General features: G+C 38.0%; 1 protein-coding gene across 31 annotated transcripts in view; it reads left to right on the forward strand.

Moving 5' to 3' along the window:
• USP9X (ubiquitin specific peptidase 9 X-linked) overlaps positions 1–23949 on the forward strand; it is a 152533-nt gene that overhangs the window by 119806 nt on the left and 8778 nt on the right. For 29 of the 31 annotated variants that reach the window (XM_078364058.1, XM_078364063.1, XM_054251121.2 and 26 more), the window contains 9 exons: positions 1278–1498; positions 5735–5925; positions 11277–11450; positions 14681–14822; positions 16498–17251; positions 17482–17605; positions 18662–18887; positions 19396–19525; positions 23312–23497. In XM_078364058.1, the coding sequence (XP_078220184.1) occupies positions 1278–1498; positions 5735–5925; positions 11277–11450; positions 14681–14822; positions 16498–17251; positions 17482–17605; positions 18662–18887; positions 19396–19525; positions 23312–23497 (2148 nt within the window). Of the gene's footprint in view, positions 1–1277; positions 1499–5734; positions 5926–11276; positions 11451–14680; positions 14823–16497; positions 17252–17481; positions 17606–18661; positions 18888–19395; positions 19526–22030; positions 22151–23311; positions 23498–23949 lie in introns of those variants that run through there. The other 2 variants (XM_078364073.1, XM_078364074.1) reach the window with 1 other exon arrangement.

The following is a 23949-nucleotide window of genomic DNA, read 5'->3' on the forward strand; positions in this document are numbered from 1 at the left end:
GAAAACCTTTCAGGTCCTCACTTAGAAGTTCCTTAACATTATTTTTAAGAGTTCAAAGAAAATCTGGCTTTGAAAATTAGAACATGAGAAGTTACCATTTTAGTGCACCTTATTTATGTTCTCATTTAAAGCCCACATCGAATAGACTGCAAATTTCAGACCTTACAGATAAGAAATTGAAGCTCAAAAGGGGCAAGGGCAATATAAAACATTAATAACAGAAAAAGCAGAAATAAGCATAATTGGTGCTGTTTCGTTTTAAGAGAAAATCACTGTTGAGAACACTTAAGAATATAACTGATGATAGTAAATTTTTAAGAACATGTCAAATTACTTCTTGATGTGTTTCAGAATGTTAGGAAGTTTTAAATAACATGTTGGGAATTTCTGAATAAATTGATTGCTTAAAAAGGTTAGATCTTTAGCTGTCCTATCAAATCTGTGTATTGTATTTTTTTTAACTTAATGGGGGTTAATATTATAATCACAGATTATATAGTACAATGTTCTTTGCATTGTTCTGTATCTGTCATTGTTCCCTGCCAACACATAAGTATTTACCTGATTCCATTTTTGGCTATGTACCTTTCAGTCAGCATTATGTAATTAACTAGTTCCCTAGACAATGATACTTAACTTGTTTCCAGGTTTATATTAGGTGGGAGGGAGATAGGAAGATGTACAGTGGTTTACAGTTATCACAAATTACTGTCTTCCTTGCTCCTCAAAATAGTATTATAGGCATAAGAAAGGCAAGTGTTACTTTTATTATTACGTTTACTAGGAAGAAACAGGTGGGGGGAAGAAAAGTTGATAAGCATCAGAACCAGGATATGAGCCCATGTGGTTTTAGGATTATTTAAAACTGAGAAAAGTAGGATGTTTTGATATATTAAGATAACATTTCGTTCCTTGGCAAATTTGAAGGCAAAAGTATGCAATATTAAGAACGTTAATCATGGCTAAAAAAATAAAGATGCAAGTAAAGTTAGCATGTAGACATTCAGGTTATACCATCTTGTACTTTTGAGACTGCTACAGAAACGACATCAGATAAAACACGGATTTGTGGGTGATTGGATAAGAAGCTGCACAATGGGTATATATTTTAGATTGTTTGAAGATGAAGCGCAAACTTAGAACACTGCTTCAGGTTGTGGCAGGGTTAGTGGAATTATGGGTAGTAGAATTATTGCCAGGGTTGCTTTGTCAGCATAATAGAGTTTAAAAGGACAAAATGGCTGTGTTCATGCTACAAGAATCTTTTCTTCTCTCAGCTTGTGAAGCACTTACTGAATGGGAATATCTGCCACCTGTTGGACCCCGCCCACCCAAAGGATTTGTGGGGCTGAAAAATGCCGGTGCTACTTGTTACATGAATTCTGTGATTCAGCAACTCTACATGATTCCTTCCATTAGGAACGGTATTCTTGCAATTGAAGGCACAGGTAGTGATGTAGATGATGATATGTCTGGGGATGAGAAGCAGGACAATGAGGTAAATTTGAGTTACCATTTCTGTTTTCTGTGTTTCAAGTCATGATATAAGATATTATTCTCTCTTAAGAGAACATTATATTTCATCAGACCTGTTAAAGTGTATTCGAAAGTAGGGATGGGCTGGACATACCTGTAGTCGTAGCTACTCAGGAGACGGATGCAGGACGATTGCTTGAGCCTGGAAGCCTGAGGCTGCAGTGAGTGATCATGCCACTGTACTCTAGCCTGGGTGACAGAGTGAGACCCTGTCTTAGGGAAAAAAAAAGTAAGTAGGGATGAACTTCGGCCAGCCAGCATGAACTGCTCCCTGTTAAGATAGTATAATGCTCACTACCTACCAGACTTTAAACTGCAGTTAATTTTTAGAATAGTTTGTACATTTTTAAAGGAACAGTTCACCAGTTGCAGCGGCTGACACCTGTAACCTCAGCACTTTGGGAGGCTGAGGCAGGTGGATCACCTGAGGTCAGGAGATCAAGACCAGCCTGGCCAACATAGTGAAACCCTGTGTCTACCAAAATTACAAAAATTAGCTGGGTATGGTGGCATGCACCTGTAGTCCCAGCTACTCGGGAGGCTGAGGCAGGAGAATTGCTTGAACCTGGAAGATGGAAGTTGCAGTGAGCCAAGATGGTACCACTGCACTCTAGCCTAGATCACAGAGTGAGACTTCGTCTCAAAAAAAAAAAAAAAAGCAACAGTTAATGTACTTATTATTTTGGTACATTTAGTATAATATGGAGTTTGTTTAATGGTAGGAACATTCATTTTTAATGAGTTTTAAATTTTTACTTTTCTATTTCAAAGTTTAAATTTTCTATTTTTATGCCAAGTTATACAGTATCTGCCAGTTTCACTTTCTGTGCTTGCTTTTAGGCTACTCTTTGAATTTCTGTTAGATCGTAACTATTCTCAATTAGAAAACAAACTTCCCCTACTTTCTAAATAGTTACATGGTCTTGTGGCAAAATTTAGGCTGCCCACTGAGTATCCAATGCAATATAAAGCAATGAGGAAGTTGAGTTGTAGTAGTGAATCAGAACTGACATAACTATGAAATCGCTCTTTAAAGAAGAGCATATGGCAAGAAGACTTAAGCTGTGGTCATATTTGTACTTACCTTATAATATTTCCTTGGTTTTATTTTAACTTTTCCTGTTTATAATGATGGCACTGAGGAGAGAAGCCAGAGTGTATTTTAATTATAGTAAATGGTTCTTTTCATTCCCTCCCTTCAGTTGCCAGAACTGATTTTGCTCTGAAGAAGTAGTTTATCAATTATGGCGCTTCTGTAACATCGACTTGCCTCAACTTTTCCCTAGACCGGCTGTCCCAGATGGTCTAGGGATTGGGGTCTGAGCATTTTTATTTTTTAAAAAAGCTTCGTATCTGCAGGAATTGGGTATAGAAAAAGAAAAAGGCTTTTAAAAAGCCTTTTTAAAAAGTGTCATAAATGACACTTACACCCATACCTGGTTAGAAATCACTGCTCTGAGGAAAAAAGTGTAATTCAAATTCCAGATCTGTAGCCCATCATATACCTGGAATGTTAAACACAGATAGATATAGGTAATTGTAGTAAAGAATTGAGTGAGACACACAAAATATAATACAATTTCAAATAAGTTGTCCCACCTTTACTCTCAGGCTATCCTCTGCTCTATGTTGTCTCGGCATCCCAGTGCACTGTGGCAGTTTTTGTGGGGTTTTTTGGGTTTTGGTTTTCTTTTTGGCTTATGTTTTTGTTTTCATCCCTAGACTATAAGTTTCTTATGGGCAGGGACTGGATGTTGTCTATTTCTATATCAGAGGTCTCAGATACGATTCAGAGAATATTGAAAGATATTCAGTTAAATGTAAAAACAAATTCTGTTCTGTAGCTGCAATATGATTATGACCTTTAGGAATTCTGTCTTCATGTTACATCTTCTACCACTACTCCTATTGTTTTTTAAATTGTGGTAAAATACATATAACATGAAACTTGCCCTGTTAACTGTTTTTAATGTACGTTTCAGTAATAAATACATTTACATTGTTGTACACCATCACCACCACCCATCTCCAAAACTCTTCATATTGCAAAACTGAAACTTGCCATTAAACTACTCCCCATTCCCCCTCCCCACAGCCTCTGGCAGCTACTATTTGTCTCTTATTGACTACTCTACAAACCTCATATAAGTGAAATCATATACTATTTGCCTTTTCATAGCTGGTTTTTTTTCATTTTAAAGTCTGAGTAATATTCCATTATATGTATATGCCACATTTTGCTTATCCATTCGTCAATGGACATTTGGGTTGCTTCCCCATTTGAGCTATTGTGAATAAGGCTGCCATGAACATGGATATACAAATATCTGTTTGAGACCCTTCTCACAGTATTTCTAGGTACATTCTCAGAAGTGGAAGTACTGGATATATGGTGATGCTTTTTTTATTATTTTTTTTATTATTTGAGACACACTCACTCTGTCACACAGGCTGGAGTGCAGTGGTGCAATCTGGGCTCACTGCAACCTCTACGTTTTTGGTTCAAGTGATTCTCCTGCCTCAGCCTACGGAGTAGCTGGGACTACAGGCTTGTACCACCACTTCCCACTAATTTTTGTATTTTTGTAGAGAGGGGGTTTCACCATGTTGGCCAGGCTGGTCTCAAACTCCTGACCTCAGGTGATCCACCTGCCTTGGCCTTTTCAAAGTGCTAAGATTATAGGTGTGAGCCACCTTACACAGCCAAATTTTTCGAGGAACTATTTTCTACAAGTGACTGCACCATTTTGCATTCCTACCAGCAGTGTACAAGAATTCCAGTTTCTCCACATCCTTGCCAACACTTGTTAATATTCGCTCTTTCTGGTAGTTGACACCCTAATTGAGTGTGAGGTGTAGTATCTCATCATGGTTTTGATTTGCATTTCCCAAACCGTTAATGATTTTTAGCCTCTTTTGCTGTGCTTATTATTGGCCACTTGTGCATCATCTTTGTCTATTTTTAAATGGAGTTGTATTTTTGAATTTTAAGAGTTCTCTCTATGTTCTAGATATTAACTCCTTATCAGATATGTGATTTGCAGATACTTTCTTTTGTTGTCTGTACCTCTAGTGTCATATCTAAGAAATCATTGCCAAATCCATTGTCTTGAAGCTTTTGCCCTATTTTTTTTTTAAGGATTCTGTGGTTTTAGCTTTTACATTTAGAATTTTGATTCATTTTGAGTTAATTTTTTCTATTTTTAGATGTATAGAGTTACTGTTGGGTTGCAGTTGTCTACAGTATGTAGTACAATAACATGCTGTAAAGGTTTACAACCTAGGAGCAATTAGGCTATACCATCTACGTTTTATTGATATACTCTACCATGTTCACATGACAAAATCACCTAATGATGCATTTCTCAGAGTTTATCCCTGTCATTAAGCAAAGAATGACTATGCTAATATTAATAGGTATATTTTATTGACAGATCTGAGCATGTTGTTATATACAACAGCTACGTGAAAAATAGGTTATCCCCATTCACACATAAAAAAACTTGAAGCTGGCCGGGCATGGTGACTCACGCCTGTAATCCCAGCACTTTGGGAGGCCGAGACGGGCAGATCACGAGGTCAGGAGTTCGAGACCAGCTTGACCAACATGGTGAAGTCTCTACTAAAAATAACAAAAATTAGCTGGGCATGGTGGCTCATGCCTGTAATCCCAGCTACTCAGGAAGCTGACGCAGGAGAATTGCCTGAACCTGGGAGGTGGAGGTTGCAGTGAGCCAAGATTATGCCAGCCTGGACAACAGAGTGAGACTTTGTCTTAAAAAAAAAATTGTTAAAAAATAAATAAATTTTTTAAAAAAAGAAACTTAAAGCTTAGAAAGTTTAAGTAATTTTTACTTGCTCAAAGTTACTTGGCTTATAAGTGGTAGAGCCTGCATTTGTGTCTGATTCAGTCTAAATTACTATGCTAACTCTATACTGTATTATCTTTCTTTCTTATACATGGTCATGGATATTTGGTTATGATAACTAATATGTGAAATGGTGGGGATAAACACTAAATACTAAAAATTTATAAAATTTAATTCCAATGCAAGACACCTGAAAAGAAAAAAAAATTTTAAGTGCTTTGGAAATGAGCATAATAGGAATACAAATCATTTGTTCCCTAACTGCTTGGCACTTGTCTCATCATATTATACTCTACTTTAGCTCATTGGTGATATTTTTTGGTTTCTAGAGCAACGTCGATCCCAGGGATGATGTATTTGGATATCCTCAACAATTTGAAGATAAACCAGCATTAAGTAAAACTGAAGATAGAAAGGAGTACAACATTGGTGTCCTAAGGCACCTTCAGGTCATCTTTGGTCATTTAGCTGCTTCTCGACTGCAGTATTATGTGCCCAGAGGATTTTGGAAACAGTTCAGGTAAACTGGATGAATAGTAATACAGATACTTCCTAAAATGAACATCTCAGTACACTCACATAGAACCTCTAAAAGACATATTGGAAGGCATCTTTTTTTTAAGCACTGGTAATATTCAAACTGTCCTTAGTTGGGTGGGTTGTTATTTTGTTTTTCGTCATGGTAAGGAAGGGCAGCATCCTTTAGTCTCTTAATGATATTATTAACTTTTTATTAGGAAAATGTCTAATAAATACAGAAGTAGAAAAAATAGTATGGCCCCTTGTATACTTGTCACCCAACCTCAGTAGTAGTCAACTGGTGGCCAGCTTCATTTAATCTGTATTCCTATTACCTATTTCTTTTCTCTCTCTCTCTCTCTCTCTCTCTCTCTCTCTCTCTCTCTCTCTCTCTCTCTCTCTCTCTCTCTCTCTCTCTCTCTGTTTTTGTTGTTTTTTGTTTTTTGTTTTTTTGAGACAGTGTTGCACTCTTGTTGCCCAGACTGGAGCGCAATAATGGCATGATGTCAGCTCACTGCAACATCCACCTCCCAAGTTTAAGCAATTCTGCTGCCTCAGCCTCCCAAGTAACGGGGATTACAGGTGCCCACCACCACACCTGGCTCATTTTTTGTATTTTTAGGGGAGACAGGGTTTCACCATTCTGGCCCAGGCTGGTCTCGAACTCCTGGCCTCAGGTGATCCATCCACCTCAGCCTTCCAAAGTGTTGAGATAACAGATGTCAGCCACTGCGCCCGTCCCCTACCTATTTCTTTCTAGATTGTTGTGAAGCGAAACTTAGTTCCATCTACAGATACTTTAGTATGGGTCTGTAGTGTTTGTCTCAAAACATGACCATGATACCATTAAGTTTTTAAATTGCTTAATATCAAAATCTCTGTCAGTGTTTGAATTTACCGAGTTACCTCAAAATCGGTTTTTACTGATATTTTTAAAAATTAAGATTCAGTTGAGGTCCATTTACCACAAATGGTTGATAATGACTCTTGATTATTAATCTGTTTTTTCCTCTTTACAATTATGCGAGAATCAGGGGACAAATAGTTTACCCTGTAAATTTCCCCATAGTCTGAATCTTGTTGATGGAATCCCTGTGGTTTTTTATTATTTTCTGTTTTTCTTGGTCACCTGCATCTTCTATAAACACCTTGTAAGATCTAGAAGCTTGATAAGATTGAGGTATTATTTTTCTTGTTGTGGGATGGATAAGTAAAGCTGTTTCATAGGGGTTAATGTTGATCTCCATGAGGAGTGGCATATAATGTCTGTCTTATGATGTTAACCGCAATTGATTATCATTATTGTTTTTGTTGTTGTTGTTGTTGTTTCCTGAGGTGGAGTCTCACTCTGTTGCCCAGGCTGAAGTGCAGTGGCACAATCTCAGCTCACTGCAACCTCCACCTCCCAGGTTCAAGCAGTTCTCCTGAGTAGCTAGGATTACAGGCATGCACCACCATGCCCAGCTAGTTTTTGTATTTTTAGTAGAGACGGGCTTCACCATGTTGGCCAGGCTGCTCTTGAACTCCTGACCTCATGATCCACCTGCCTTAGCTTCTCACAGTGCTGGGATTAGAAGCTGAGCCACTGTACCTGGCCTTTTTTTTTTTTTTGGGAGACAGAGTCTTATTCTGTTGCCCAGGCTGAAGTGCAGTGGCTCAGTCTTGGCTCACTGCAACTTCCGCCTTCTGGGTTTAAGCAATTCTCCTGCCTTAGCATCCCAAGTAGCTGGGACTACAGGCACCCGCCACCACACCCCACTAATTTTTTGTATTTTTAATAGAGATGGGGTTTTACCACGTTGGCCAGGCTGGTCTTGAACTCAATGTCAAGTGATTGACCTGCCTTGGCCTCCCAAAGTGCTGGGATTACAGGAGTGAGCCACCTCACCCAGCTGATTATCATTGTCTTAATACAGGATTTTTTCAGGGTTACAAAATAATAATCAAATTAATTTTTTTTCATTTACTAGCTACAAAAGATCTATAAAGGGAAACTTGCCCTCACCAACTATTTTTTTAAGTTAGAAAACTCAATTACATTTTGATCTTGTTTTGACTTTTTTTTAATGTCAGTACTACGTCATGCACTGTGCTAAAATAACTACAGTACAACCACATAACTCTTACTGTGTATGAAAAGAGCTATAATTCTTTATAGCAGTGAGGTTTGGTTTCATTTGGTTTGTAGGTAATCTTCCTTAGAATCCCTTCAAGGTGCTTCCCGGCCAGCTGAGAGGAGGAGGAAACAAAGGGTCACCTGACACTGATACTCTAGTATGCTTTCCCTCTTTCTGACAGAGCAGTATAAATTCCTTTTCCTCCCCTAACTAGGCCCTCTACTTTGTACTAGTGGCTTGTGTGGACCACCCTCCCACCCAGCTCTCATTTTGCTTTTAGTCCCATCATCTAGCATAATACTCTGCTTCCTCTCTGACTATTCCAGCTCTGTCTTCTTTCTCTAGGTTATGCCATCTCTGCCTTAAGGCTTTTAGCATTTCTGTTGATGCTCTTCCAAATTGAAGAGCACAAACAGTCTTACACTGGTGGGATGGTGGTGTTGTTTTGAGACAGTCTCCCTCTGTCACCCAGGCTAAAGTGCAGTGGCGTGATCTCGGCTCACAGTAACTTCTGCCTCCTGTGTTCAGGCAATTCTCCTGTCTCAGCCTCCCAAATAGCTGAGATTACAGGCGCCTGCCACCATGCCTGGCTAATTTTTGTATTTTTAATAGAAATGGGGTCTCACCATATTGGTCAGGCTGGTCTTGAACTCCTGACTTGAGGTGATCCACCCGCCTCAGCTCCCAAAATGCTGGGCTTACAGTTGTGGGCCACCACGTCCAGCCAAGGCTTATACTCTTTAAACTTTTGTCTTAATTTGTCATTCAGTTATAATTCTTTCACTTGTAATGCCTTTGCTTTTTGACTTTTCAATTAGTTACTCCCTGTGCTAGTGGAGCTTGGTTTGTATAGACGAGCACTTTGGATTATCCACACTTTAGACACATAATCTACTCTTGATACATGTGGGTTAGTTAACTACACTTCCTCACCTCACTTTTTTTTTTTTTTTTCCAAAAAATTTCAAACCTACAGTAAAGGTGAAGAAGAGGTATAATTATCACCTTTATATTATATCTTTACACAGTTGTACTAGTTAACATTTTGTTGGCATATTTGCTTATCTTACCATATGTATACTTGGTTTTTGATTTATTTTAAATTGATAGTAAGTTGCAAACATGACACTTTACCCCTTCATACTTCAGCATGTATCTTAGATCATATATTACCCGGGCACAGTGTCTCACGCCTGTAATCCCAGCACTTTGGGAGGCTGAGGTGGGCGGATCACATCATCAAGAGATTGAGACCATCCTGGCCAACATGGTGAAACCTCATTTCTACTAAAAAATACAAAAAATTAGCTGGGCCTGGTGGTATGCGCCTGTAGTCCCAGCTATTTGGGAGACTGAGGCAGGAGGTTCGCTTGAACCCAGGAGATGGAGGTTGCAATGAGCCGAGATCGTGCCACTGCACTTCCGTCTGGCAACAGAGCGAGACTCTATCTCAAAAAAAAAAAAAAAAAAAAAAAAGATTATATATCAGAACAAGGCAATTTTCCTACCTATGTATAATGCAATTATATCCAAGTAATATAATATCAATTTTTAATCTCTAATATTCATCAGTATATATTCTGATTTCCCAAAAATGGTCTGTATAACTTATCTTTCTACCCCAATCTGATACTCATGAAGGAATCACAAGAATTTAGCTGTTACCTCTTATTTTATTTTATTTTATTTATTTATTTACTTCTGAGGCAAAGTCTCACTCTGTCGCTCACATAGTCTCCCAGGCGGGAGTGCTATGTTGTGATCTCAGCTCCCTGCAACCTTCGCCTCCTGGGTTCAAGCAATTCTCCAGCCTCAGCCTCCCGAGTAGCTGGGATTACAGGCACCGGCCACTATGCCCAGCTAATTTTTGTATTTTAATAGATATGATGTTTCACCATGTTGGCCAGGCTGCTCTTGAACTCCTTACCTCAGGTGATCTGCCCGCCTTGTATCTAAAGCGCTGGGATTGCAGGCATGAGCCACCGCACCGGGCATGGCTGTTACCTCTTTAGTCACCTTTTATGTAAAATAATCTCCCTAACTTGTCACTTGTATAGCACTGAAATTTTTAGAGAGTCCAGGCCAGTTGTGTTGCACAATGTCTTTTTATTTGTGTGATTGTTTCCTCATGATTAGCTTCATGTTAAATGTTGAGGGAGTGTGGGCAATGAAACTACATAAGTGATGTTATGTGTTTCTCACTGCACTGTATTGGGAAGCATGTGTTATCCACTTAATTATTAAGCAATAATTAATTTTGATTTCTTGGTGTCTTAACAGATCTCTCCATTATAAAGGGTACCTTTCCCTTTTGAAATTAGTAAGTTGATTATATGTTTGAAAGTTTGAGGAGTTGAGTATGGTTTCAAAGTAAATAGAATGGACTGGTACAATTTCCAATAATGAAACAAGCTGATTTTTAACAAATAATATATTTGATTTTCAACTTACTGTATATAAATTCTTGTCTAAAATATAATAAAGATGAGATTATTTGCTACATAGAAGAGGTTTTACAAAACTATCAAAAGACAGTTCTGTCATACTTAAAAATGTTTGTCATTTCTTGCTTAGAACAAATACACTTAAATTCTCTACGTGCATTATTCTGTATACAAAATCAGGTATTATTGATAGTTTCCAGCAGTGCCTGGGTTTTAGCAGTATCAGTTCTCATTTTGTGATCTGTAGTGATGGTGTGTTTTCTTAGATTATTCAAGATTAACTCTAGAACAAGTTAAACTTTTCTCTCTTCTCTTGGGAAAGAAATAAATTTAAGAGTAACTAGATCGGATATTTTTACTATCTATAATCCAAAATTTAAGCAAAATGAAATAAATAAAATAGTAATTGTAACATCCACATAAGAGTGAGATCCACCACCTCATCTTAGTAGTATTTTTAATTGTATTCAAAATGGCATGCAAGTGCCATGTCACCTGAAGCAACCATCCTTGGAGCCATGCTACCCATGAATTACACCACTGGTTTCATGGCAGTTCTTTGCTGCTGGAGTACAAGTTTTACTATGAGGCTCACTCTCTTACCCCACTACACTCTATAGGGAAAGCACATTCATTTTTTTCTCCTTTTCCATGTAGTTGAGGAATGAAATCTCAGTTTTATATACTGTTGTTTGTGGTGCTGTTGCTTTTTTTTCCCCCCGAAAAATAAAGTTGTACATATTGTTCTGTGAATGTCACATGTTACATGTTTTATTTCATTCATTTCTTAGGCTTTGGGGTGAGCCTGTTAATCTGCGTGAACAACACGATGCTTTAGAATTTTTTAATTCATTGGTGGATAGTTTAGATGAAGCTTTAAAAGCTTTAGGACATCCAGCTATGCTAAGTAAAGTCTTAGGAGGTTCCTTTGCTGATCAGAAGATCTGCCAAGGCTGCCCGCATAGGTACGTACTATAATTACACATTGAAAGTATATGTTGTACCATGTATGTACTAACAAAATTTTTGCTAGTACTTAACATACAAAAGTGGAGTATGTCACTGATTATTAAATACCTGAAACTGAATGATTTATATACTGTGCATATTACCTTACTGCTGTGGGGCTGTTTTGTTTTTGTTTTTGTTTTTGTCAAATAACTTTTAGCTCCTTCTACTCTACCTGATCTCTTAGCCATTTTATTAAATTATACTCTTATAGTCCCTCCCTCCCTCTCTTCCTTCGCTTCCTTCATTTTCTTCGCTTTTCTTTCCTTCTTGAGACAAGGTTTCTGTTTGTTGTGCACACGCTGGAGTGCAGTGGCATGATGGCAACTCATAGTAACTTTGAACTTCTGGGCTCAAGCAATCCTACTCCCTCATCCTTTCAAGTAACTGGGACTACAGGCATGTGCCACCACTCCTGGCTAATTTTTAATTATTTTAGCGATGGGATCTTGCTATGTTGCCCAAGCTGGTCTCAAAACTCCTGACTTCAAAATCAGTCCTCACACCTCAGCCTCCCAAAGTGTTGAGATGACAGGCATGAGCCACCACACCCAGCCTCCTCTTACATTCTTTTACAGATGATTATTCCTGGGGAAATAAAATGGCATTTTGCATATAGCTACAGGTGTTACTTATAAATTTGCCCTTTATCTTAGAACTCGAGTGATTATAATAGTGTAAATACAGTAAGTTTAGAAGATGACAAAGCTGTGGTAGTATTTTCTATACAAATGAAATAATGACTTTTAAAATAGCATTGATTATTGTCATTATCTTTAAGGTATATTTGTACACGAAACATTTATATCCGAGTTGACAAAACTTAATTGTAAAAAATTTTTTACAAGAAAAAGATTGACAAAACAAATTGTTCGACTTGAAAAGAAAATCAATTAAGGGCTTCTATTAGTTCATTACTGATAAACACACATGCCTGTCATATGGAAGTTTTACTTTGGGACTTGTCTTGTTATATTACAAATTAATGTTGATTTGCAATCGTTTTTCACCAAAATGTCACAGTAAGATAGTATTTTCTACAATCCAAACTGTATTAAATATAGTCATGGGTTGAGTATACATGTGGTTTGTTGGGAGTATTTTGTTTTTGATTACCAGGAAATGATTGTGGGAGAGGTAATACTATATAAACGAGAAATTTCTGTCTATCAAGTTATAGTCTTACCACTCATTCATAATTAGGGCATATACTTATTTACTTAGCCTAGGCAACTTTTAGTCCTTTTGAAAGGCCTTTTATATTAGGTGAACAATAAAACAAAATTTTAACCTCTTGGTTTGTTTGTGAGATGGAGTCTTGCTCTTTCACCAGGCTGGAGTGCAGTGGCATGATCTCAGCTCATTGCAACCTCCGCCTCCTGGGTTCAAGCGAACCTCCTGCCTCAGCCTCCCAAGTAGCTGGGACTACAGGCGTGCACCACCAGGCCCAGCTAATTTTTTTATTTTTTAGTAGAGATGAGATTTTATCATATTGGCCAGGGTGGTCTCAATCTCTTGACCATGTGATCTGCCCACCTTAGCCTCCCAAAGTGCTGGGATTACAGGCGTGAGCCTCCGTGCCCTGCCCTCTTGTATTTAATTATTGATAAAAACAGCCAACTTTGGAGTCATTTGTTCCTGTCAGTGCTCCTTAGTTTTAGGTAATTTTCTAAATTATTTCAAAATCACTGTTTCTTTTTGGCAAGTGAAATGTCAAAAGATTATGGTCTTGAAATCAGATCCCTAATACCTGATCAACAACTAAACTAGTCTTGTTTTTTTAAGTAGCTGGGCATGGTGGTGGACACCTAAAGTCCTAGCTGCTTGGGAGGCTGAGACAGGAGGATCGCTTGAGCCCAGGAGTTACAAGTTACAGTGAACTATGATCATGCCAGTGCATTCCAGCCTGGGTGACAGAGTGAGACCTCACCTTGTTAAAAACAAAAAAGAAAAAAAACTCTACTTTGAGTGCCCATGCAACCATTCTGTTTTTCACTTTCAGTACAGTATTCAATGAATTACATGAGATAGTTGCATGAAGCTTTGTGTTGCAATATTTTGCCCAACTATAGGCTAATATAAGTGTTGTGAACACATTTAGGGTAGGCTAAGCTAGGCTAAAGCTATGATGATTGTTAAGTTAGGTGTATTAAATGCATTTTCAGCTTATAGCATTTTCAACTTATGATGGGTTTATTGGGATGTAGCCATTTCATAAGCAAAGAGCATCTGTAGTTGCTGCAGAGACCATATGCCTCTCAAAACCTAAGATGGGTGCTGTCCGGCCCTTTACAGAAAGATTTTGCTGACCTCTAGTGTTAGAACACCTTCTTTTTATAGATGTTGAAGAATATCCTGCTTTTGAAGTGTAGTCTAAGATCTAACGTCTTTTTTTTTTCTATGGGCTGTTCCCTGATTATATAGTAGCAATTTGCTTAATACCTGCTTTATATTCCATTCATACCATTCATAAATGCCTTTTTGTATCTATCTTTTTTCCTGAGTTTAAAATTCCTTAAATGAGGGACCATCTTAAACATTGAATATCTCATGGTGCTTTTACACATGGAAGGCACTCTCAGTTCATTTATTGAATGAATTAATGGTTGATAATGTATTCCTTACTTCCCTTATTTTTCATATATGCATGTCTCTCATCAGAAGCCGGAAGTTAATGGTTGATAATGTATTCCTTACTTGCCTTGTTTTGCATATATGCATGTGTCTCATCATTTTTCGGTTTCTGATGAGACACATGCATATATGCAAAACTGGGATTGTAGCTCCTACTCAGATTGCTTATCTTCTACTCATGGTGTGTTCAAACTTGTGCTTAACTAAGGTTTCCATTACAGCAAAGGAAGAACATTTAAAAATTTAGCTTTTTCATAGTTGATCCTTTTCAGAATTTAATAAATTCATGCTTTGGCTTCGGCATGAAAATATCTAAACAGATAACACTGGAAGCAGCAGCGTGGTATACCACAAAGAGATTAAGCTGTGAGCCCAGACAGATTCAACTTTAAAATACCGTTTCACTTAATGATTAGGTTAACTTTTTTATTGCTAACATTCTATGATTTATGGGTTTCATATTCTGAAAATGGCAAATGTAGTTTTCATTACATCCATAACTAAATAAATGGTTAGAAAACTAAGGGATAAATTCTTTTTTTATTGCTTTTAGGTACGAATGTGAAGAATCTTTTACAACTCTAAACGTAGACATTAGAAATCACCAAAATCTTCTTGATTCTTTGGAACAGTATGTCAAAGGAGATTTACTAGAAGGTGCAAATGCATATCATTGTGAAAAATGCAATAAAAAGGTATGGGCTGTCCAGTTTTGTTTAATGTAATTTTGATTACATTTGATGAATTTGGAAGAAATTAGTTTTTTTTGGTTCATCCTTAAAATTCACCCTCTTTTTACTTTTTCTACCTTGGTATAGTGGTAGCAGAGTAGTAGTCAATGTGATAACTGATATATAGGTTTGGCAGGGAAGGAAAAACAGTAGTGCCAAAGGGGCTAGGTAAATAAGATAAAAATAGGTAAATAAGGGCTGGTCACTGTGGTTCACGCCTGTAATCCCAGCACTTTGGGAGGCCGAGGCAGGTGGATCCACGAGGTCAGGAGTTTGAGACCAGCCTGACCAACATGGTGAAACCCCATCTCTTTAAAAAAAAAAAAAAAAAAAAAAAAAAAGGGTAAATAAGAGTGAATAATTTTAAAAGTCATAGTAATGTGATAGCATATTTTCTTATATAAGTTACACAGAAATTTCCCATCTCTACCAAGAAACACATTGCCATTGAACCCCTCAAAGATACAGAGCTGATAGAGGAAAACAGTTCTCTTGTCATGTCCAGGGTTACTTGTCAAGGCCAAAATATTTGCTAAAACCATTAATTACTTTATTGAACCACATAATATTTCTTTTAGTCAGGTGCCACATAAGATTTCTTTTACCACCTATGTTATAAAACCATTTATTTTGGTCGGGCGCCGTCGCTCACGCCTATAATCCCAGCACTTTGGGAGGCCGAGGCGGGTGGATCATGAGGTCAAGAGATCGAGACCATCCTGGTCAACAAGGTGAAACCCTGTCTCTACTAAAAATAAAAAAAAACTAGTTGGGCATGGTGGCGTGCGCCTGTAGTCCCAGCTACTCGGGAGGCTGAGGTAGGAGAATTGCTTGAACTCAGGAGGCGGAGGTTGCAGTAAGCCGAGATCGCGCCATTGCACTCCAGCCTAGGTAACAAGCGCAAAACTCCATCTCAAAAAAAAAAACAACACATTTATTTTGGAAACTTATTAGCAGTTGTTTGGGAGAGATGATTTATACGCATTATAATAATGAATAAGGTGTATCTTGAGGGCTCCCAAACCCTTTCACCTTGAAGTCACTTGTGGTGTTTTGGCTTTATGCAGCCCACTTAGAGAAGCCTTAAAGTTTAAAGATTGAGACTGTGGGCTGGAAAGCGATACTGCCTACCACCTGCAGCTCCTGAGACGTGAGGCAAGTTACTTGACCTCTCTGTGATTACTAATTTTCATCTTTAAGGTTCAGTAGTATGCACTAGAGAAGGTTGTAAGAATTAGTTATGTTTCTACTTATACAGCACTTAGTATATTACCTGACATCTTAATTGCCTAACAAATAACAGCTATTACTATTTGTAGTTCTTTGGTTTGTGCATAGCAAACCACCTTCATGGGAGCAACAGCATCAAACAGGTAATAATGGCTAGATAACAATGTCGTGCAGAAACCAGTCAACAAAGTTTCATTTGCATATTATTAGTTTTAGCATTTACATCAGCTGGTAAGATTATCTTGATTATGTTCATTTTCATGTATTTGTTTACACTTAAAAATTAAGTCTTAAGAATTCAGCATCATTTAAAAGTTTGCTTGGGTTTTTGTTTTTTTGTTTTGTTCTGTTTTTGTTTTTCCTGTGGTTTATAATAGAACATGTGGTGACTTTCTCTTATTTATTTTAGGTTGATACCGTAAAGCGCTTGCTGATTAAAAAATTACCTCCTGTTCTTGCTATTCAACTAAAACGATTTGACTATGACTGGGAAAGAGAATGTGCAATCAAGTTCAATGATTATTTTGAATTTCCTCGAGAGCTGGACATGGAACCTTACACAGTTGCAGGTGTCGCAAAGCTGGAAGGAGATAATGTAAACCCAGAGAGTCAGTTGATACAACAGAGTGAGCAGTCTGAAAGTGAGACAGCAGGAAGCACAAAATACAGACTTGTGGGTGTGCTTGTACACAGTGGTCAAGCGAGTGGGGGGCATTATTATTCTTACATCATCCAAAGGAATGGTGGAGATGGTGAGAGAAATCGCTGGTATAAATTTGATGATGGTGATGTAACAGAATGTAAAATGGATGATGATGAGGAAATGAAAAACCAGTGTTTTGGTGGAGAGTACATGGGAGAAGTGTTTGATCACATGATGAAGCGTATGTCATACAGGCGCCAGAAAAGGTGGTGGAATGCTTATATACTTTTTTATGAACGAATGGACACAATGGACCAAGATGATGAGTTGATAAGATACATATCAGAGCTTGCTGTCACCACCAGACCTCATCAGATTGTTATGCCGTCAGCCATTGAGAGAAGTGTACGGAAACAGAATGTACAATTCATGCATAACCGAATGCAGTACAGTTTGGAGTATTTTCAGTTTATGAAAAAACTGCTTACATGTAATGGCGTTTACTTAAACCCCCCTCCCGGTAAGTATCAAGAGTTTAGCTTCTTAGTAATAAAGAATAATTTCTAGTAGGCATCAACATGTTTAAGTTCGTAAAATGAATGTTTTCACTTTAAATGGGTCTAAATTAAAGTAGCCTGAGAAGGGTTCTTAACAAATTTAGGACTTCTCAAAATTAATGGAAATGCCGAATTGTTTGAAAATGGGGTTGGAAAATAGAAATTTATTTCTATATCTGCATTTTATTTATAGGGCAAGATCACCTGTTACCTGAAGCAGAAGAAATCACTATGATCAGTATTCAACTTGCTGCTAGGTTCCTCTTTACTACAGGATTTCACACAAAGAAAGTAGTCCGTGGCTCTGCCAGTGATTGGTACATTGCTTTGGATTTTGATTTCTATTATACTAATACTTAGTTTGGTTCTTTAGTAGGCTGCTCAATTTTTTTCTAAACCATGAGAATCTTGTTTGAAGTTTGGAATACAGAATAAAAATAACTCTTGGCCGCAATAGTGAGAGGAATCATATTAAAATAGTCGAAAACTGGCCTTTTGTTATTCAGAAGCTGACTTCTGCTTCTATTCCTTATCGTATCTTTGACCTCTCTGTACCAAAGATTACAAGATGAGTCTGGGCACAGTGACCTGTAATCCCATCACTTTGCGAGGCCAAGGTGGGAGGATTGCTTCAGCTCAGCAGCTCAGCAAGACCAGCCTAGGCAACATAGTGAGAGCCCCATCTCTTCAAAGAAGATTTTAAAAATTACCGGAGTATGGTTGTGCATGCCCACATGTAATCTCAGCTACTTTGGAAGGCTAAGGTGGGAGGATCACTGGAGCCTGGGAGGTTGAGGCTGCAGTGAGCGGTGACTGTGCCACTGCACTCCAGCTTGGGCAGCAGAGCAAGACTCTGTCTCAAACAAAACCAAAGATTACATGATGAAACTGAAAAACGTAAGCTACTTATGAAATTTATTAATTCTTGGAATAAAAGTTCTAAAAAGAAAAACTAAAAAAAAAAAGAAATGTATTAGGTTTCAGCTTACCTAGATTGAATTCTGACACAGATTAAAATGGTTTTCTTGTATCTAATTGTGAAAGTATAGAGGCCATGATATGTCAAGATAAGGGAACGGGGTGATGTTTTGTTGTTGAACGTAGGAAGAGTTTGTTAATTGATTTTTAGAGGACAAGCTTTCTCTCAGTGTTACCTCTGAGAGAGGTAACAGAGTTACCTGTTTTGTAACTCAGAGAATAGACCAAGTCATAGTATTTATCCATTGTTTTAATAGTAGAAGCAACCTTTACTGGTTCTCTCCCTAGCAGTAAAGGAAGATCTTTGTCTTTTTTTGGTTCATAGAGACTCATCCTTTTACTATGGGAAACAAGTTATTTAATTAATAGTCATAGATATTTTTGTTTTATTTTAGGTATGATGCGTTGTGTATTCTCCTTCGTCACAGCAAGAATGTACGTTTTTGGTTTGCTCATAATGTCCTTTTTAATGTTTCAAATCGCTTCTCCGAATACCTTTTGGAGTGCCCTAGTGCAGAAGTGAGGGGTGCATTTGCAAAACTTATAGTCTTTATTGCACATTTTTCCTTGCAAGATGGGCCATGTCCTTCACCTTTTGCATCTCCTGGACCTTCTAGTCAGGTAATTGCACAGCTTTCTTTCTAAATGATTAAATGTTTACAAATAAATTGTGTTTCCTGGAAGTTGAAGTCACAGACATATGCATCTACTTGATATGTTTACCTGCCTAACAAATACACGCTCAATCTGACATCAGTGAGTTCCATTTAGAATTACTGCATAGCAATGAAGAGTAATTGTTGGCTCTTTAAAAACATAAGAGAATTTTCCCTGTTTAGTTACATACAGTAGCTTAATTATAAATTTACTGTTATGTAGATTTTTTTCTACTTTAAAGGTTTTTTAAATAGCCTTAGATTTTTTTTAAAATTACAAATGTGAAGAATTTATAATGAAATCCACCTCTGATCTCCATTCCCTTTCCCAAGAAGCAAAATAGTTTAGTTTGTGTGATCAGTCCTTCCACAAATGTATGCCTGTATCACCATATGTGCATATCCTTTTTATGCAAATAGAAGTATACGTATACCTTGTTGCTGTAAAACAGGTAATGTTTTATCCTTTACAGGCTTATGACAACTTAAGCTTGAGTGATCACTTACTAAGAGCAGTACTAAATCTCTTGAGAAGGGAAGTTTCAGAGCATGGGCGTCATTTACAGCAGTATTTCAACCTGTTTGTAATGTATGCCAATTTAGGTAAGAATTTAAGTTTTTCAGAATTCTGTTTTGATGTGTCATATTAAATTGTGAAGTCACTTAGGTCAAGTGATGAAATATAATCTGATCTGAAATAGAAACAATTTCCCATAAAAGTTGTTGTGAATTTCATCTGAACATGGCACTTTCACCTTTTACTTTAATTATGCATGTGTCTTTGTAGTAGACACAGGTCAGAATCTGTATCTTGATTTTTTTTTTCTTTTTAATCTCCTAATGCAATGGTGCCAAATCTGGCTGCTTATTGAAAATACAGTTTTTAGGCCTCTTCTCACACTGATTCAATCAGCATTCCCAAACCTAATGCCAGGGAATCCATTTTCAAAGGGGTCCCCAGGTGATTATGATACTCACCAAATTTAGATAGAAGACTTAGTCTGTACATGTTTTTTGTTGAAGTAAATTATGATTATGGATAATATAAATACTTACTTAAAACATTAATTTAGGTAGGGACTGGGTGCAATGGCTTATGCCTGTACTCTCAACACTTTGGGAAGCCAAGGCAGGAGGATTGCTTGAGCCCAGGAGTTCAAGACCAAACTAGGCACTATAGGGAGACCCTATCTTTACAAAATAAAATGTAAAAATTAGTTGGGTGTCAGTAGGCGGAGGTTGCAGTGAGCCGAGATTGCGCCACTGCACTCCAGGGCTTGAGTGACAAACCAAAACTCCATCTAAAAAAAAGTTGTGTGTGGTGACATATGCCTGTAGTCCTAGCTACTTGGGAGGCTGAGGTGGGAGGATCACTTGAGCTAAGGCGGTCGAGACTGCAGTGAGCCGTGATTGTACCACTGCACTCCAGCCTGAGCAACAGAATGAGACCCTGTCTCCAAAAAGCAAAAGCAAACAAACCAAAAAGCTGTATATCCAAAATGAAGTTCTATATCTAAGCATTCCTGTCATTTCAGGTTATTTTCTGTGACCTTACTTAATCACCATTGGATCCATGGTTCTTTTAACATAAGGGAGATTCTACTTTTCATTTGTCTCCTTAGTTTGTCTTCTTTTCCTTTACCTTTTCCATACTGCAAATATTTGGGTATTTGTAGATGAGAAAGAAGAGGATATTTATTACACAGACAAGCATAAATGGAATCTGTATTTCAAACTTAAAAATGCAAAATTTAGACCTTCAGAAAAATCCCATGTGTTCAGCTCTTCTTTTAGATATTGCCTGTTCACAAAGCACAAGTCATTGTTCCACAATGTAAACTACTGTAAAATTTTCCTGAAACAAATACTGAAAACAAATACTGTAGGGTCTGTAAACCTTAATATTAAATCCTTAAGGTCAGATATGTATTGGGATTGAGAATTGTTTGGATTTAAGAAAGGCAAGGCAATGCATATATCAACATCCCTATAGTAGGGTCTGAGACAACAACTTAAAATTGAACACATTAATATTTCTACAGTAAGACGTGAATATTTATAGCAAAGGGAGAAATGAAGACTGTAAGTAGCCTTTTGTCAGTTCTGGCTAGGTTATCCCGCCAAACACATTTTGACACCAACTTAGTGAAAAACTTTGTTGGCCTGGGCGCGGTGTAATCCTAGCGCTTTGGGAGGCTGAGGTGGGTGGGTCACAAGGTCAGGAGTTTGAGACCAGCCTGGCCAACATGGTGAAACAGCGTTTCTACTAAAAATATAAAAATTAGCCGGCTGTGGTGGCATGTGCCAGTAGTTCCAGTACTCAGGAGGCTGAAGCAGGAGAATTGCTTGAACCTGGGAGGCTGAGGTTGCAGTGAGCTGAGATCATGCCACTGTACTTCAACCTGTGCAACAGAGGGAGACTCCATCTCAAAAAAAAAAAAAAAAAAAAAAAATAGCTTTGGGCATCTTAGGATTTTAGATAAGAGGTTTTGGACCTGTTTTTACTATGTTTCTGGGAATATGGCAGTAAATGAGACTGCCTGATGGGATGTAGAAGCAAATAAAAATGTAGTTGCCATAAAATAAGTTAATGACTATAATAGGGAAAATGCAAAGTACATCATGGGGGTGTGGTACCTGAAGGGATTTGGGAAGTACAGAAGACTTAATGGGGAACATGATGTGGGAATTGGTTAGTTGAGCTTTTCATCTAGAGTGAACAGCAGATGCAAAGACTTAGGATAAACTTGCTGTGGCTTATTGGATGGAATGAAAGTTGTCTAGTCTGACTAGAATTGATGTAAGATGGGAATGGCAGGAGTGTTGAGCAGGAGTTTCTGATCATGTGGTTCCAACAGGCCTGAGGCACTGGATGAGCCATCGTAGAGTTTTGAACAGATTATTCCATCTAGAAAATGCACCGTAGCTAATGTGGAATGGATTGCAATGGAGTAAGATCCCAGAGAGTGTTAAAATGATCTGTAGACATAAGATCATTGTGGCCTTTATTGGAACTGGCAGTAAGGGAGATACAAGTGGACAGATAGATAAATGTTGTGCTTTTTACAAGAAGTGGAATTAGTTAATTTGGTGATTGGATATTCACAGAAGGAAGGGACAGAGAAGAGATATGAAGAATGATGCCCAGGATTCTAACTTGAACAACTGTGAATGGATAGTGGAAAGGGGAAACACAGGAGGAGAAACATGTATGTATGGAAAGAAAGGGGTGAGTTCAGTTTGGATAGATTGAGTTTGAGCCTATCTGACACCCAAATGGCGTTACACAGTAGAACAGTAAGATTTTTGTCTTGAAATGTTTTTGAGTGATCTGAATGAAAATACCTAGAACTTTAAAGCCATGAGAGTGGGCTAGACCATCCAGGGAAATCGGTGTGAAAAGATAGCCTGGCACGGGAACTTGGAGAAACATCAGTTTTTAAAGAGACAGGAGGAGTCGCAAATAAGAACAAGAAGAGGTAGAAAGAAAATTAGGAATCTAGGGAGGAGGAAATGGTTATGGTTTGAGAACTGCTCCTTAGCTTATTACCGTGAAGAGGGGCCAAAACCAAATCTACATAGGTTGAGGAATAGAAAATGGGAAAGTAGACCAAATGTAGGTATCTTTTTCAAGAAGTTTGGCTGTGGAGGAAAGAAGAGAGGTGGCAACTTTAAAAAGAATTCTTGTTTCTCATTTCATATAGTTGTTTTATTGTTTTCACCCTCCCTACAAATGAGGGTTGCAGTCTTGATTAGTCCCTTTAGACTCTCTAGGCCATAGAAAGTGTTCATCTTCCAGCTGGGCGCAGTGGCTCATGCCTGTAATCTCAGCACTTTGGGAGGTAGAAGCAGATGGATCATGAGGTCAAGAGATTAAGATCATCCTGGCCAACATGGTGAAATCCCATCTCTACTAAAAATACAAAAATTAGCTGGGTGTGATGTCACATGCCTATAGTCCCAGCTACTTGGGAGCCTGAGGCAAGAGAATCGCTTGTACTCGGGGGCAGTGAACTGAGATCACACCACTGCACTCTAGCCTGGTAACACAGGGAGACTCCATCTCAAAAAGAAGAAAGAAATTGTTCATCTAACTTAATAGTGGGCCGTTGTGATTGAAATGTCATAGTCATGGTTACTGTCACTGTTTAACAGTGTTAATACTTATACTCAATGGGTTTTCTTTTCTAATAAAACAGTTCTCTGAACACTAAGTAAACGTAGTGAAATTACAAATAAAATTACAAATCAAAAATTTTTCTGATCATAAAATTATAGACAATATATTTTGTATAACTACTTGTTTTATTCATGAAGCCATTGCCATCTTAATTTTTTCCTCATATATTTCTCCCTCTCTTTCTTCTCCCCCTCACTCCTTTGTTGTAGGTGTGGCAGAGAAGACACAGCTTCTGAAATTGAGTGTACCTGCTACCTTTATGCTTGTGTCTTTAGATGAAGGTCCAGGTCCTCCAATCAAATATCAGTATGCTGAATTAGGCAAATTATACTCAGTAGTGTCACAGCTGATCCGCTGTTGCAATGTCTCTTCAAGAATGCAGTCTTCAATCAATGGTAAATTTGAATGCTCCATTCTTTATGGTGCTTTTGTTTTTTGTTTTGTTTGTTTTTGAGACGGAGTTTCATTCTTGTTGCCTAGCTGGAGTGCTTGATTTCGGCTCACTGCAACCTCCGCCTCCCAGTTCAGGCCATTCTCCTGCCTCAGCCTCCCAAGTAGTTGGGATTACAGGCACCCACCACCACACCTGGCTAATTTTGTATTTTTAATAGAGACGGGGTCTCGCCATGTTCGTCAGGCTGGCCTCCAACACCTGACCTCAGGTGACCCGCCCGTCTCAGCCTCCCAAAGTGTTGGGGTTACAGGTGTGAGCCACCATGCCCAGCCCTCTTTACAGTAGTTTTTAAATGTTGTTGGGCGTATATAGTATTGAGAGTCTGGAGGAAGATTTCTGCTTTGGAATATTTTAGTCCTGTACCTTTTCTACACGTTTAATGGGAATCTTTTT

This window comes from Callithrix jacchus, chromosome X (assembly GCF_049354715.1).
Source record: "Callithrix jacchus isolate 240 chromosome X, calJac240_pri, whole genome shotgun sequence".
NCBI lineage: Eukaryota > Metazoa > Chordata > Mammalia > Primates > Cebidae > Callithrix > Callithrix jacchus.